The 15108-nt window shown below is 54.3% G+C and overlaps 1 protein-coding gene and 1 long non-coding RNA gene across 2 annotated transcripts; one reads left to right on the plus strand and one right to left on the minus strand.

The window, feature by feature from the left end:
* Positions 1 to 352: 352 nt before the first annotated feature.
* On the minus strand, positions 353 to 8260 carry LOC308463874. The gene is made up of 3 exons (XR_013979761.1): positions 7684 to 8260; positions 5738 to 6035; positions 353 to 533 (listed from the first exon to the last, which is right to left on the minus strand). It is a non-coding gene; the product is annotated as an uncharacterized lncRNA (long non-coding RNA).
* A 193-nt stretch (positions 8261 to 8453) lies between these two features.
* Positions 8454 to 15108, plus strand: EGR3 (early growth response 3). The gene is given in 4 exon segments (XM_080982511.1): positions 8454 to 9059; positions 10242 to 10244; positions 10247 to 10387; positions 11426 to 15108. Coding segments are annotated over 4 exon segments (1395 nt in total). The 5' UTR covers positions 8454 to 8899; the 3' UTR covers positions 12517 to 15108.

Below are 15108 nucleotides of genomic sequence, written 5' to 3' on the forward strand. Positions count from 1 at the left end.
TGAGCATGCACACTCCTCGTTGGGCTGTTTTTGTGGTTCTCCCCATTGCATTTCCCCCTCCCCAAATATTTGTTTTACCCTTGCAAACGTTAAGATTTCCCAAGCCTACTGCTACCTCTTTCTTGTGTGTGTGTGCTACTGTTTTGAGTACGTAAGATTCCATACTTGGAGATTGCTGCTAATATCTACACCCTCCTTTATCTTACAAAAACCCTGTGAGGAAGGCCAGACCAAGAGACAGTGACTGCCCTAAGGGTTCCCAGTGAGTTTTATTACCGAGTGAGGATTTGAACTTGAGGTCTCCTCTGTCCTAGCCCAACATCATGTTGAAAGTGTACAGTAACAGCAGGGATTATTCAGTTTGTAACTTAAGAATTTATTAAATAGCCAAGAGGGGGTGGGGGTGTTGCTTAGCAACCAGGAAGAGTAGCATGTTGTTTGCTGAGGTAGCACGTGCCCTGATTGGCTGTGTGGATCTCAGGGAGCTTTTCCTCTCTAGGTTTGGTTGAGTATCTCCCTGCCATGTACAAGGCCTGCAGGAATAAAGACAAAACCTCTCTGTTTATTTCTCCTCAATTGTACACTGCTTTTGTTCAAGTTTCCTCAGTAAATTGTTACCAAGACTGTTCCCTTTGGACTCTGTTATTTAAGTGATTCTGCTAACAGTGCTGTACAGTGCTGTTGTAATCACTGACTTTCCTAACACACCACACTAGACCTCACATCAGCCATGCACCCTGCCTCACCCTTGGACACACTGTGCTCCCATTCCTGTTGACTGGCCTCTCCTCATCTCTCACTGCCAGGCCACCTGCCTTTCCTCTACCATCTCCCATTCCTTTGGAGGAGTGGCTTCAAGACAAGGAAACTCCTTCCTGTTGCCTAAGGGACTTTAGGGGAGCATCCCATAGAACGCTCCCCTAAGTAGGCACTAGGAGTGAAACTGGGCTTTGGTAGACATCACTCCTAAGAACAAAGCTGATGTCATAAGATGGTGCAGAGCTCTAGAAACCTAGAAGCTGGCTACTAGAAAGGGATTGTTTGCAGAGGCAATACTAGAAATATGAGGTGAGGTTTCTGCATGCCATTAAGCACAGCAAACAGGAAGACAGACAAATATGACTTATGGGGGCAAATAACGGCATTGTACAGCTCTTGTTCATTGTGGGGATGATTAGGGAGGCAGGAGAGGATATATTATTTAATGATCTCCTTCCTAACTTGCACTAGCAAGTTCCATATTCTAGCAGAGTTCCAAACATCTCCCTTTTTAAATTAGGCAGCGATCAGCTTGTTGCTGACTCATCTGAGTCTTACTATTAAAGAGTCCTTCCTGGTAAAATCCCTTCTAATCCCTCTGAAAAAGAATAAACACAAGAATCTGATTAACGTTAATATAAAAGTAGTTTACTCACAGATTCATTCAGGTTCACAGACATATCCCTGAAGGCAGGCTTGCGTTACATAACAACTAGAACTATTCCATAAAGAAGTTGGCCCCAAGTGACTGCGACTAAGCAGTCACTTCTCCAAACACACAGCAACATACACAATGGAGAACACACACACTAATCAGAACATGGAGGCCGTGTGCTCCTCCATGCTAGTACAACAACTACACCCTTTTCAAGTCTGTCCCAGCTCAGGAGGAAACAGGAAGTCCTCTCCTGAGTGGGACAAAACATCCCCTAACATGTCCACTGTAGGGATGTTGTACTTGACTGCAGTTTTACACCCCACATTCATGTCAATCAGGCTTTTCCAGGTGAATGCCCAAGTGAATTGTGCCCCGCCCCCTTAATTACAGAAAGGGTCCCATTTAAATTTTCTTCCGGTGGCAACAAAATGTGTTGGATCCACACTGGCTATGTGGACCCCAAAAGTGGATCCTGAAACAATACCTGTGAGTATAGGGTGGTATATAAATTCAATTAGTAGTAGTAGTAGTAGTAGTAGTAGTAGTATGTTAGCTGTTCAGGGTTCCAGTAAGTCACATCCTTTCCCAAGATACTCTATTCTGTGGCCACTGAGCATGCTCAGTTCTCATTGGGCTGTTTGAGGCATTTGTCCCTTATATGATTTTGCTCACACCCCCAATATGTTTTTGTACTTTAGCAAACCTCGGGGATTCCCCAAACCTGCAGATTCCTCCCTCTTATGGTGTCGCTTTTTTCTACATAAGGATCCACACTTGAATAATGAGTTTGCTATTAGTATGCAGGATTGCTCCTGTGAATTGCCTGACTTGGTTGTTTTAAATATGTACTATATGCCACCTTCCTACCAAAACAAAAACCCCAATACAGTGGTACCTCAGGTTAAGTACTTAATTCGTTCTGGAGGTCCATACTTAACCTGAAACTGTTATTAACCTGAAGCACCACTTTAGCTAATGGGGCCTCCTGCTGCTGCCGTGCTGCCGGAGCACGACTTCTGTTCTCATCCTGAAGCAAAGTTCTTAACCTGAAGCACTATTTCTGGGTTAGCGGAGTCTGTAACCTGAAGCAAAGTTCTTAACCTGAAGCACTATTTCTGGGTTAGCGGAGTCTGTAACCTGAAGCGTATGTAACCTGAGGTACCACTGTAGTGCTTTTCACTCACCACTTTCCCTCACTTCCAGAAAGCCCAATAAATTTCCTACATAATCTGAGAGGTATGCCTCATCAACCATGACAGACGAAAGCATGTATTTCTTCACAGAACACATAATTAAAGTATGGGATTCACTGTGAGAATGTGCAATGGTGTCCACTAGCTTAGATAACATTAAAAAGGGAATAGACAAATGCATGGGGGAACATGTCTAAATTGAACCTCCAGGCTCAGGTGCAGTATACCTTATGGGGAAGATGACAGCACAGGAGGGTGATTGTCTTAATGTCCTACTTGTGATGCCTCTTGGAAACATCTTGCTGGGTACCCTGTGAAGCAGAGCTCTTATGTTCTAGGTGGACATTGGGGTGCACAACTTAGATCACACACTGCATAACCACTGGAGTCCCCAGTTGTTTTCACACATGCACCCAGTGGGTTCCAGTAAGGCCAGCCTTAATGTCACAATTCCTGAGAAGTCTTAAACCAAAGTTCTCCTGTTAGACATTCATCTGGCTACTACACCCAGCAGTGACCCTCTCATGAGAGAAGATGCAGTGCTTGCATTGGGCAGTAGATTTTCCCCACCCTAGAGGGTGGAAGGTAGGCATGTACACGGGGGGGGGGGGGTGAAATTATTCACCAGGTTGTGCCCAACATAAGCCTCATTCAAATGTGCTGCGGGTTAAATTAAATGATGAGTGGGATGCCATAAGGATTCCCCCCCCCAATTCACACACATCCCAAATGCCCTGCCAAGCTGTGCCCACAGTCTAAAGGAAGGGAACAGGATAGTCTGTCCTGCTTTGTGTGAGGATGCCTTGAGTGCTGTGTGGTTTCACTGCTGAAGTAGGTTTATTTTGAATAAGATCCTGGACGCCTACTGGCTAGACCACAGGGAGCAGGCAGCCGAAACCTCCACAGTTTGCCCACAACAGGAAGGTCTATTGCCCACTTCCAGCAAGCTTGCAAGCAGTTGGCCCTCTGCCCTTATCAGGCAGTGAGGTCACAGATTCCTACTCCTCCACTGAGAAGCAGAAGCAGCATCAGATTTGGGGGGAGGGAGAGCAGCACAAATGAGCTTTGGGAGTAGTTTTGGAGTGGGAAAGCTCTTGAGATCTATTCCAGAATAAGGATGCTGACATGTTGCCTTTTTAAGTTTAGTCCGTACTTTAAACCCAGTGAGACTTACTTTCAAGTAAACATGCTGAGGATTGCAGTACAAATTGATAAGGGGAAATGTTTTTATTATTGATGCTTTATTATTATTATTAATAATAATTATTTTAAGAGCAGTTCTCATTTTCCTATTTTAAAGCTCATAATCTAGCAATTTAATCAACACAACTCAAATTCTCTCACACACACGTGATTTGTGTTTTTGTTGTGTGTACCTATTTATCATGTTTTCTTGTAAAGAGACACTGAAGCGCCTATCCTAAACATATTTCCTGGGAAACCCCAACTGTACACAGGAGGACTGGCTTGTGGAGTAACCAGGCACAGGATTCCACTGTCAGTTCTGTTCGCCATAAGCGTGTACAGCACTTGTTATCTCCAATTTATTTGCACCCCGCCTTTCAGCCATGGCGTCCCAGGGCGGCTCACAAATGAAACATCAAGCCGAAGCCATACAGCTGTCACTTTAAACAGCAAATAACTGCTGCCGAGTGCCTTCTCTCTAATAATAATCTGGATGGGTTTCCCCAGCCACTCTGGGCAGCTTCCAACAGAATATTAAAATACAATAGTCAATTAAACTTTAAACAAACTCGCATAGTCTGAAATACAGGCCGGAGAAGCATCCCTCCCCCTCCCCTTTCTCCCCTTGGGATGGGGAGGGGGGGCAGAGGCGCCAGGCGGCCGAGCCCTTCTCCGTTCTCTGTTCGGCAGTGGACTCTCCTTCCTTGGAGGTTTCTAAGCAGAGGTTGCATGGCCATCTGCCATGGATGCTTCTGGTGAGATTCCTGCATCGCAGGGGGTTGGGCTAGATGACTCTGGGGGACCCCGTCCAACTTCACAGTTCTACGAATCTTTGGCGCTGGCTTGCTCCATTAGTTTAACTTGGGGGGGGGGGTGAGTGAGAGATTGCAATCGTGCTATGTGCACCGAGAGGGGGGGCACGGTTGCAACGCAGTGGGGGGAAGAGAAGAAGAGAAACTAGCAGGAGAACCTTGATTTCCCTGGGCAGCTCTGCGGGGAAGGAGGGCGCAGACTGGGCTCCTTCCTCGCCGCAAGATCCTGGCTGCGGGGCGCAATTCGGGAGCCTGGGCTGGCCGGGCCCGGGCCCCGCGGGGCTCCTCCGCGCTCCCCTCCCCCGGCCGGCAGGGCGGGCGGCGCCGGCAAAGGCTGCGGGTTCCGCTGCGCCTCCGTCTCTCTTTCCACTGGTAGCGAGAGCGGGGGGGGGGGGGAGGAGGCGGCCACCCGGGAGCCGGAACCGGGCGCCAAATAAGGAGAGCGGGGCGGGCCCGGATCCTGGCCTTGTATGGCGCTTCCCCTCGGCCGGCGGCCCAGCCAAGCCCGCGGCGGCAGCGGCGGCGGCGGCGAGGCGATGCCCGCGCAGGGGGGCGCCCACCCCTCGGCCCCCGCCCGGCGCCGCCGCCCCAGCACCTCCCAAGGGGCCTCCTCTCCCGCCCTCCCCCCTCCCCTCCCTCTTGCGCGCCGTCCCGCGCGCGACCCTGGCCAGGCTCCGGCTCCGGACCTCCTCGCTGGCGCCTGCTGCTCCCCCTGCTCGCCCAGCCCGACCCCTCCTCCCAAAGGAGCCGAGGCCCGAGCCAAGTCGGCGCGCTTCCTCTCCGCGCCGCCGGCCCGCGCGCGCTTCTGCTCGAATCCCTTTTGGGGGAGGGGGCGCGCATCCACCTGCCGGGGGGGCCGAGGGCTTTGACTCCCCACGCCCCCATCTTCGGACTTGCACAGGAGTCCTGTTGCAGGACCGAATTCACCCCGCATCTCCTGCTGGGGAGAGTGGAATCCAAAAGGGCGCCTGCCCCACCCAGAGCTGGGAAGGGCCCCTCACCCTCCTCTGCCCCCCGTCCCTTGCGCCTTCAGGCTTCAGCAGAGAGGAGGCAGGATTGACTGCAAAGCTCAAAACGTCTGTTTTTAAAGAGAGAAAGTCATTCCCTCCCGCCAAAAGAAGTGTCCGCACCTCCTTTTTTCTTAATACGTTTGTCGTGGTTGGTTTCCAGCACTTCATAGTAACCGGATATCTAGGCGCTCTTAGGGAATGATCCAGGTAACAGCTTCGTCGTCTTAGAAATAAATGGGGGGCGGGGGGCGCCTCATAGGAGCCCATAAGTTAGTCGGCAACGCTTTCGACGCTCCAAACCTTCCCAGGATACGGCCTGAAGGGTGACGAGGCCGCCGCCTCGCTGAAGCTGAGCAGGACTGGGTCTGCTCACTGCCTGGGATCTAGGTGGGTGATCTCCTACGACCACGTGTAGCCACTTTTGGTTCCATAACAGGAAGAAGGGTGGAATAGAAAATGTAAGGAACAAATAAAGAAATTATATGGGCAAACACGCAAATACCCCAAACAAATCTTACAATGCAGTTCTGTTGTACAGGTTCAGAGGCAAGTGCCACTATTTTCAGTGAGGCTCAACTCTCCTGAAGGATTACAGCCTGAGATTGCAGTCCTGTGCACACGGGTTTACAGCGCAATCCTAGCCACGTCCATCGAGAATTACTGCGCTATCAAAGTTAGCGCTGCAGCCTCGCGTGGGACTAACCCTCCATCAAGCGCGGTAGGGCTTGTTTCTGGGTAAAGACACCTAAAACAGCTCAGTTGGAATAACTCAGTTGGTAGAGCATGAGACTCATAATTTCAGAGTCGTGGGTTCGAGCCCCACATGGAATAGAATCATAGAAGTGTAGAGATGGAAGTGACCGCGGGAGTCATCTAGTCCACCCCCTGCAATGCAGGACTCTTGCCCAACATGAGGCTCGAACCCACGACCCTGGCATGAAGAGTCTCATGCTCTACCAACTGAGCCACCAAGGAGTAAAAGGTTCCTGCCTTGCAAGGGGTTGGACTAGATGACCCTCGTGGTCCCTTCTTACATTTCTAGGATTTTCAGATCGGGACTGTTAGGCATCTTGGCGCTGTGCCTCGTCCTCTGCCATCACCCCAAGTAGAAATCCTCCTTTGCACGTGCCATAAAGTTAAAGAAGAAGAAGCCTATGGGTGTCTGATCTCCGGAGATGCTCTGCTCAGCCTCCTCGCGCGCTCCTGCCCCGCCACTCGCTTCTCTCCCGCTCCCTTTGCCAAATCCAGGTTTCCTTCCAGCGTGCATTTCACTCCCGTTGCAGAGCTGGCCGTGCAGGAGTTGGGTAAGTCGAGCTATTGCAACATATAATTTTTCCATACATTTGCTACATAACTCGGAGGGTTTTATTTAAAGATAGCATCAGTTGGCACACTTAGCACGAAACCACCTAATTACTGACGCCTCACAAGTGCCAAACTTTAAACCGGGAGGAGGGGAGGGCTAGAAATCACTGACAAAGTGCTGCTTGCTTGAAATTGCTCGATATACTATATTGCTGCGTCTGATCTCCAGCCGAGAATTATTGCAGCGGGGGGAGGGAAGGGGGGCAGCGTCGGTGGCGAACAAGGCGAGGGGAAGCCGAGTCTGCCATGGCCTTCCTATTTGCATCCGAACCCAACTCCCACAAAAGCAGCGGCTGCAGCGGCTGACGCTTCTTGGCAACCGGCTTTGTTCCCTGGCTTAGACCAAGGCGAGGGTCCGCGAGGATCTCCGCTCTGCCCAAAGCTTTGGCCTGTTCGCTCTGGAGCCTTGCGCTGCGTTTCTTACGGCCTGCTTATTCATTTATAAAATCAGCCCGCAAGGTGGTTAACCTTTCCAGGTAGATCTACCTCACCATGTTGTTTTGAGGATGAGGGGAAAACTTTTTAGGCCAGGGGTGACTAAGCTGCGGGCGGCCCTGCAGATGTTCCTGGACGGTATCAACAGTTACCCCTGATCCCACAGCGTTTAGCGGACCACAGGTCCCTCATCCCTGCTTTTAGGCCACGCTGGGCTCCTTTGGAGCTTAGCGGATCCGGGCGTTGGGGTTTGGGCGTATCATTACCGACTGCCTGGCGTTTAGGCCTATTCGCTCTATGGTGCGTTTTCCTAGATCTCTCTGCGCAGCTCCAGCGCTCTGGGGACACGCAGGGCGAGCCACAGAGGAAGGACTTTGGCTGTGGCTGGAAGGGGGTCCTGGCGGGGCGGCGGGGTCCGGCCCCTCCGGCTGCTTGTCTGGTGCGGAGTGGCGCCTTCTTCGCGGCTCGGATCCCGCGGCGTGCGCACGGGTCTGTGGATGCAATCCAAAGCCCAAGAGGGCAGCCGCAGCGCAGCGGAGCTGTTTAGCAATGGGCGCTGTGAAAACAAGGACGCGTGTCTGTCTGCTGCGGAGGCGCGTTATTCACCCCCGCTTCCTCCTCCTCCCCGAAGACGAGCACGAGGTAAATAGGGCTGGAGGAAGCGCGCAGGGGGCGTGGGGCGCTCGCCAGCCCGTGCCCTTCGCCGGGTGGGGAGAGGCCGGTCCGCCGCCGGGCGATGCTTTGCAAGCCCGGCCGGCGCGCGGAGCCGAGGGCGGCCTCCGGAGGGGCCCCCAAGCGGCGACCCGTCCTTGCCCCCCGGCCAGGTGGCCGTCCCGGGCTCCTCTTCGCCCGGCCGGGGGCCGCGGCGGCGGCGGCAGCGCGCAGCTCTCGCTGCTTCCTGCTTTCGAAACGTTCCATTGTGAGGAGCTTCCATTGTGACGTCTCGGCTTCGGCGCCGCTTTATCTGTCCATATATGGGCAGCTACGTCACGGAGCTTTCCCGTCGCTCACATAAATAGGCTGGCGGATTTCCCTGGCTGAGCATTTGGGCTGCAGTGAGGGAACCTGCTGAACGAGCGAGAGAAGAAGGCAGGGAAGGAAGAGCGAGGCCGGGGAGGAGGAGGAGGGGAGGCAGGCAGGGAGGGATTAAAGACTCCCACCATCTTCTGCCATCACATCTGCAAAGCAGATCGGGACTCCCACCTCCTCCCTTCAGGAAACACCTCCGGGGATCCACCGAGGATTGCGCGCCCCCACCGACCACCCACCTTCCCACCCTCCTCCGCCAACTGGCCCCCTCCCCCGGGCCCACAGCGCCTTCTTTCCTCCCCCAGCAGCGCCCCCCTCGCCGCCGCAACTTTTCTCTCGCATGGTCTCCTTCGCACGGATTTGCCACGCGGATGCCGCCTTGTCAGGAGCGGAGCTCGGAGCCGCTTTGAACCCGCCGCCGCCGCAGCCTCCTTCTCCTCTTCCTCCAGTGCTATGACAGGCAAACTCGTGGATAAGCTGCCAGGGACCATGAACACTTTGATGAACCAGTTGCCTGACAATTTGTATCCCGAGGAGATCCCCAACTCTCTGAACATCTTCTCCAGCAACGGCGAGGCGTCGGTGGCTCACTATAATAACCAGATGGCGACAGGTAAAGAAGGAAGGGGGAGGGGGCGTGTGGCGGTGGCGGGGGAGAGGGAGGGGGCGAAGCATGTCGCTCTGTCGGGGGTGGGTGGGCGGGCGGTGAAGCCTTCGCGGGCAAAGAGAGGCCGGAGCTGAGCCTGTGAATCTGCCCCTACCCCCATCTCCCATCCATCCCTCCACCGCCTCCTCTGCGCGCTGGAGCCATTGCTGCTGCCGCTGCGCTGCCGGGCTCCGGAGGAGAGGGGCAGGCAGGAACTCCCAGCGGGGGGAGAAGCTGGAAGGTACGGTGGGGCAGGGGCTGGCGAGCGAGCGAGCGAGGGGCCGTTGGAAGCCACCCTTCTCCCTCGCGCCCCTTGGACTTTGCCCTTTGGAGGCCTTGCCACGGGTCTCTCGGGCGTACGCCGGTGGCCGTGGGGCTGATTCGCCCTTCTCCCCCGCAAGTCCTTCGCATGCATGTCCGTGTGTGTGTGTGTTTCCCCGTGTCTGTTAGTCCTTGTGCGTGTGTCTCTGTCTCCCTCTCCGTGCGCTGTGGCTTCTCTGTGGCACAGGCTGCCATCGCCGCGCGGGCACCCCCTCCTCCCTGTGCACACGCACACCACCCAGCACCCCCTCATTCTCCTGCCTCTTTTTAGCTATACGTATACAGAAATCATGTCGGAACGAGTGGGAGCGGGTGAGAGGGATCTTCTTTTTCTGTTTCCCAACGTGGGGAGGTTTCTCGGAGGAGGATTCCTGGGGTCGGAGATGGGGGTAGGCAAAGAGGAGAACTGAGGTTGGGGCCAGGAGAGGAGGGGGCTTCCTCGGCCTCCGTCTCTCGTGCCGGAGCCATCCGGGGCAGGTGAAGTTGCGTCGGCTCTTTCTGGACGCCGCCAAGGAAGTGGAGGGGACGCTGGGCTCCCGCGCGGACTGCGCCGGGAGGCGAGAGGTCTGCGCGCTGGGCTGGAGCCTCTTTTGCTGCAAGCGTTGCTGTGAGAGCAGACCCGGTTCGGTTCTGCCTGGCCTCACCCTAACAAGCAGCGCAGGGCTCTCTCATTTCGATCAACCAACACTCCCCCCCCCGCCAAGTCGCACCCCCTTCTCTCCACAGTATTGCTTGATCTCCCCCGCCACCCCTAAAAAGAGAGCGAGAGAGACAGAGAAAGAAAAAACACCCTCCCCCTTATATTTTTCATAACTGGTCTCGACGCAGAAATCACGGCAAGTTTGTAAAGCTCTGCTGGAAGTCCCGGTCTGCGTCGGTGGGGTGGGAAAACGCCTGGAGAGCAGCAGAGAGAAAGAGAGAACGAGAGGCAGACCAGTTCGCTCTTGGCAGCCTGAGCCTACCTGTAATTTCAGGTACCTGCTTCCTCCTGACCCCGCTTCTCCTCCTCCTGCTCCTGCTCCCTCTCCCAATCTTTCCCCCTCTCTCCTCGGGGTTGTGTTCTCGTCGGACCTCTCCCTAAGTACACAGACACCCGACCAGCGTTGCCCGATGCCTTGGAGGCTCAAGTACGTAGGAAACTCGGAGGCTCGTCCGGCGGCTCCGGCAATGGAGTCGCCTGCCTGCTCCCCTTCCCAGGGTTCCCATGAAGATGGCCTGTGCAGATTACGTTAGCTGCTTGTGTGTGTGCGCGCTTCGATATTCTCTCGCGCGTGTGTCTGTCTCGTCTGGGTGTGTGTACGTATGTCGCTAACGTGTGTGTTTGTACATGCTTGCATTTCGTACCCAGGCAAGTGCCACAGTTGTATGTTGTTGCTTTCTAGCGTTCCAAGTGCGCGCGCGCGCATATGGCGGAGTACATGTATGCCGCCCTATATGTGCGTGTGGTGCGTGTGCTGAAATCGTTACAGACACATACATATCACATATCTGTGTGTGAGCTGGTGTGCTTGTGTGCATACATGGCTATGTAGAGATGCACAGTCCAGACTCCTTGGAAGTTAGAGCCTCAGTTTCCCGGCACTTGTTGGGCGCGCGGTCGGGGATCAGCCTTTGATCGGGTTTTGTGTGCCCCTCCCCTGTAGGATCCCGATCTTTGAGCAGATACACTCAAGGGCTCCGCCTCCCCGGCCTCCCGACGGCGGCTCTTTCCTTGTGTCTGCACCTGATCTGTCTCGTGTGCAAGACCATGTGCTGGAGGCGGTGCTGCTCAGCTTCTGCCCGCGCCTTCCCATGGTTTTGCAGGATTCGGACTTCCAAACTGGGGGGGGGGGGATCCCACCTACGCCCAATGAATTCTCCCTTGTCTAAATAAGGGCCCCTTCCCCGCAACCCGACGACTCCCCCTGCCCCGCAATCGCTGACCCGTTTTCTTTCTTTCTTTCTTCCGTCCTTCCTTCCTTCCTTTCCCCTTTTCTCCCCGCTCTGGCTTCTCTCCTTCTCGCCCTCCGCAGATAATGTTATGGATATTGGCTTAGCCAACGACAAGTCCGGCCAAGACCTGTCGTCGTACTCGGGCTCCTTCCAGCCCGCCCCCGGCGGCAACAAAACGGTGACCTACCTGGGCAAGTTCGCCTTCGACTCGCCGTCCAACTGGTGCCAGGACAACATCATCAGCCTGATGAGCGCGGGCATCCTGGGGGTGCCTCCGCCGCCGCCGCCCTCCTCCAGCGCGCAGGCCTCGACGGGCAGCATGGTGCAAGTCCAGAGCCAGGGCGACGTCGAAGGCATGTACCCAGCGCTGCCCCCTTACTCCACCTGCAGTGACCTTTACGCGGGCGAGCCGGTGCCCTTCCACGACCCGCAAGGCAACGCCGGCCTCTCCTACTCGGCGCAGGATTACCAAGGGGCCAAGCCCGGCGGGGGCGGCGGGGGCGGCGGCGGCGGCGGCCTGGAGAGCAACCTCTTCCCCATGATCCCGGACTACAACCTCTACCACGGGCACCCCAACGACCTGGGCAGCCTCCCCGAGCACAAACCTTTCCAGAACCTGGACTCGATCCGGGTCAACCCGCCGCCCATCACCCCCCTGGAGACCATCAAAGCCTTCAAGGACAAGCAGATCCACCCGGGCTTCGGCAGCCTAGCGCAGCAGCAGCCCCCGCTCACGCTCAAGCCCATCCGGCCGCGCAAGTACCCCAACCGGCCCAGCAAGACGCCCCTGCACGAGCGGCCGCACGCCTGCCCGGCGGAGGGCTGCGACCGGCGCTTCTCGCGCTCCGACGAGCTGACGCGGCACCTGCGCATCCACACGGGCCACAAGCCCTTCCAGTGCCGCATCTGCATGCGCAGCTTCAGCCGCAGCGACCACCTCACCACGCACATCCGCACGCACACGGGCGAGAAGCCCTTCGCCTGCGAGTTCTGCGGGCGCAAGTTCGCGCGCAGCGACGAGCGCAAGAGGCACGCCAAGATCCACCTCAAGCAGAAGGAGAAGAAAGCCGACAAGGGCTCGGCGGCGGCTGTCAGCGCGCCCGGGGGGGCCGGGCCCGGCGGCTCGCCCGCCGTCTCGTCGCTGGCCCCCGTGGTCACCACCTGCGCGTGACGCTGCTCCCGCCCCGCCGAGCCCCAGTGCCTCTCCAGCGCTGTCTTTCGTGCCCACCTGGCGCAAAACCCGCCGAGCAGCGGCGGCGGCGGCGGCAGAAGCTGTTGGCCTCCCCAGGCTCCCGCCAAAGGGATGCCTTTGCGCGCAAGCCTCTCGCCGCCGCCAGGCTGGTGGTGGGAGGAAGCCTTGAACTTTCCGCCGGATCGTCTTGATTCTCAGCGGCTTAGGAGAGGAGGGCAAGCGGGGACTGAGCCACTTCTCCCGGAGGAGCTGTCCTGGGCATGGGGTGCCTGGGGGGGAAGCTCCGTCTGGCACGTGTGAAAGGGTAGCGGATGGACACGGGAAAACTTCCCTGGATTCCTCTCCCCCTACCCCAACAGATGCCCTTCCTCTGATCTTCCTCCTTTCCTTCTCCCTCGAGGGAGGGGGCACCAAAGCGCAGTGCGTGCTGCCCGTGGAGGCCGTCTGGGCGCGTGTGTGTGCGTGCGTGTGTCAGCCTCTTGAACTGAACCTGGCTGCTTTTTAGCCAACAGTTAAGTTCCCCGTCCCCTGTGCACCGTGGAGTGGGGCCCCCCACCAGAGCCTTTCCCCCCTCCTTTCCCAGTCCCAACGCCCTGGGGAGATGCTGGAAGAAATTGGGTGACTTTTGCAATGGATGGCGAGCCAGTCAGTCCCTTGTAGGAATGCGCTGCGGCTGTGCTGCTTTGCTGCAGCTGTGGCTGCCTCTGTCTTGGTCTCCCTCTCGCCTTGCTCTCCTTTGCCATGACTGGGGAGCAACCTGGGTGATTTCTGGCTTTTTCACATGGAGAGAGTTCTTCCTCTTTTTTCTTGGCAATTAAACCCCCTTTCCCGTAAGTCTTCCTCTTGCTCCCTTTTCTCCCTCCCTCCCCCATCCCTCCAAAAGTATTACCCAACCTCCTCCAAACCTGTAATAAAACCAATGACGCTCCCGCCCGCCCGCCCGCCGCCCCAAACACCCGCCTGTCCTTTCGCCTTCCTTGGCTGGCTCTTCGGCCTCCTCTTCTTCCACCTTGGAAATGAGCAGGGCTTTCCAAAACAGGGTCCGGCCCTTCCATGTCACTCTCAGCTTCCTAGTGCAGAGGGATTGTAAATAGCGACCACAGCAAAACTTAATCTGGGTGTTATTATATAGCTTTAAGAATTGTTGAGGGTGGGGAATGAAAGCGAGAAAGGGGCAGTAACTGGGGAAACTGGTGCAGGCACTTCAAACTTTATTTCCTCCAAAGGAGGAGTTGGGTGAAGAGAGAGAATGAAGAAACATGGATTTATCGATCCCTTTGATTAGATTTGTCACACCAAGCCCACCTCCTTGTCATCCGCTGTTGGCAGCTCTGAATGTAGCGAGAAAAGGGGGTTGGAGGGAGTCAGGCTCCCCTGACTTGAATGTACAGGACTGCTGAGGATCCCTATTCACTTTTCTCTGAGACTAGGCTACTGTTGGGAGTGGGAGAGGCAGGAGAGTTTACAGGGTGTGTCTGTTTCGAGGGTCGGCTTTTGTGTGTGTTCATACCCTTGCCCCTTCTATTCTTCTTTAAAAGCACTGTGTGTGTGTGTGTGTGTGTGTGTGTGTGTGTGTGAGAGAGAGAGAGAGAGAGAGAGAGAGAGAGAGAGAGAGAGAGAGAGAGAGAGAGAGAGAACGTGTGCGCGTGTGAATGCGTGGTAGATTCAGATGAACTATTTAAGTGTTCATAAGACCCTTAACAAACGAATGGGAGGCGGGTTAGCAATTTCCAGGTCATTTTAGCTCACCTGGGGGATGCCATTTTGGGAAAGAGGGCTAATGGGCATCAATTTGGGATGCGTTTTGTTTTGTTTTTTGTTTTTTTAGCACAAGGACAATTATTTCCAGAAATGCAGAAAACAGTGTTTTAAATGCGTACTTTTTATAATGTGATTTTATTGTTTTGTTTTGTTTTGATTTGGGGGGTCACTTAACATAAACAGGGGTGGGGAGAGAAAGCAGTTTGCCTTTTTTCCTTTACTCCTTCTGGTACGTGCATGTCATTGCATGTCTTGCTTTGTTTTTCTTTTCTTTTCTTTTGTTTTAATAAAACTGCTCAGATATTTAAGCAAAACAATGATGATAATTATTAAAAAAACTTGTTGCCAAAAGGTTGTGTTTTATCCAGGTTTGATGTCTGCATGTTAAAAAGAAAATTAAAACAAACATTCTCAGAGAGAGAGAGAAATGCAGTCTATGTGAACTGAAAGAAACAAAAATCAGGTTTAACTACAAAAATCTAAGGGGATGATATTTTTTGAAAGACTTTTGTATAAAGTTGAGTACTTAGGGGAAAAGAGACAAATCAGATGTAATATATTTTGTGGATGTTTTTATTTCTTGGATTTATAGTACCTTATACTAAGGTTAAAATGCTTGATATTGTGAAAAAAGTGATAATTTTCACACACATTTCATTGGCTCATTTGTCATGTAATGCAAATATGATAGTTAATGCATACAGCATTTTAAAGGGGAAAATCAGAAATATTGAACTGATGTATTGTTGTACCATTTGCACTGTGAGCAAATGCTAATGCAGTAAATATATTGTGTTTGCTGACAATCAA

The sequence above is a fragment of the Podarcis pityusensis genome, assembly GCF_964106645.2.
Source record: "Podarcis pityusensis genome assembly, chromosome: 15".
Taxonomy (NCBI): Eukaryota; Metazoa; Chordata; class Lepidosauria; order Squamata; family Lacertidae; genus Podarcis; species Podarcis pityusensis.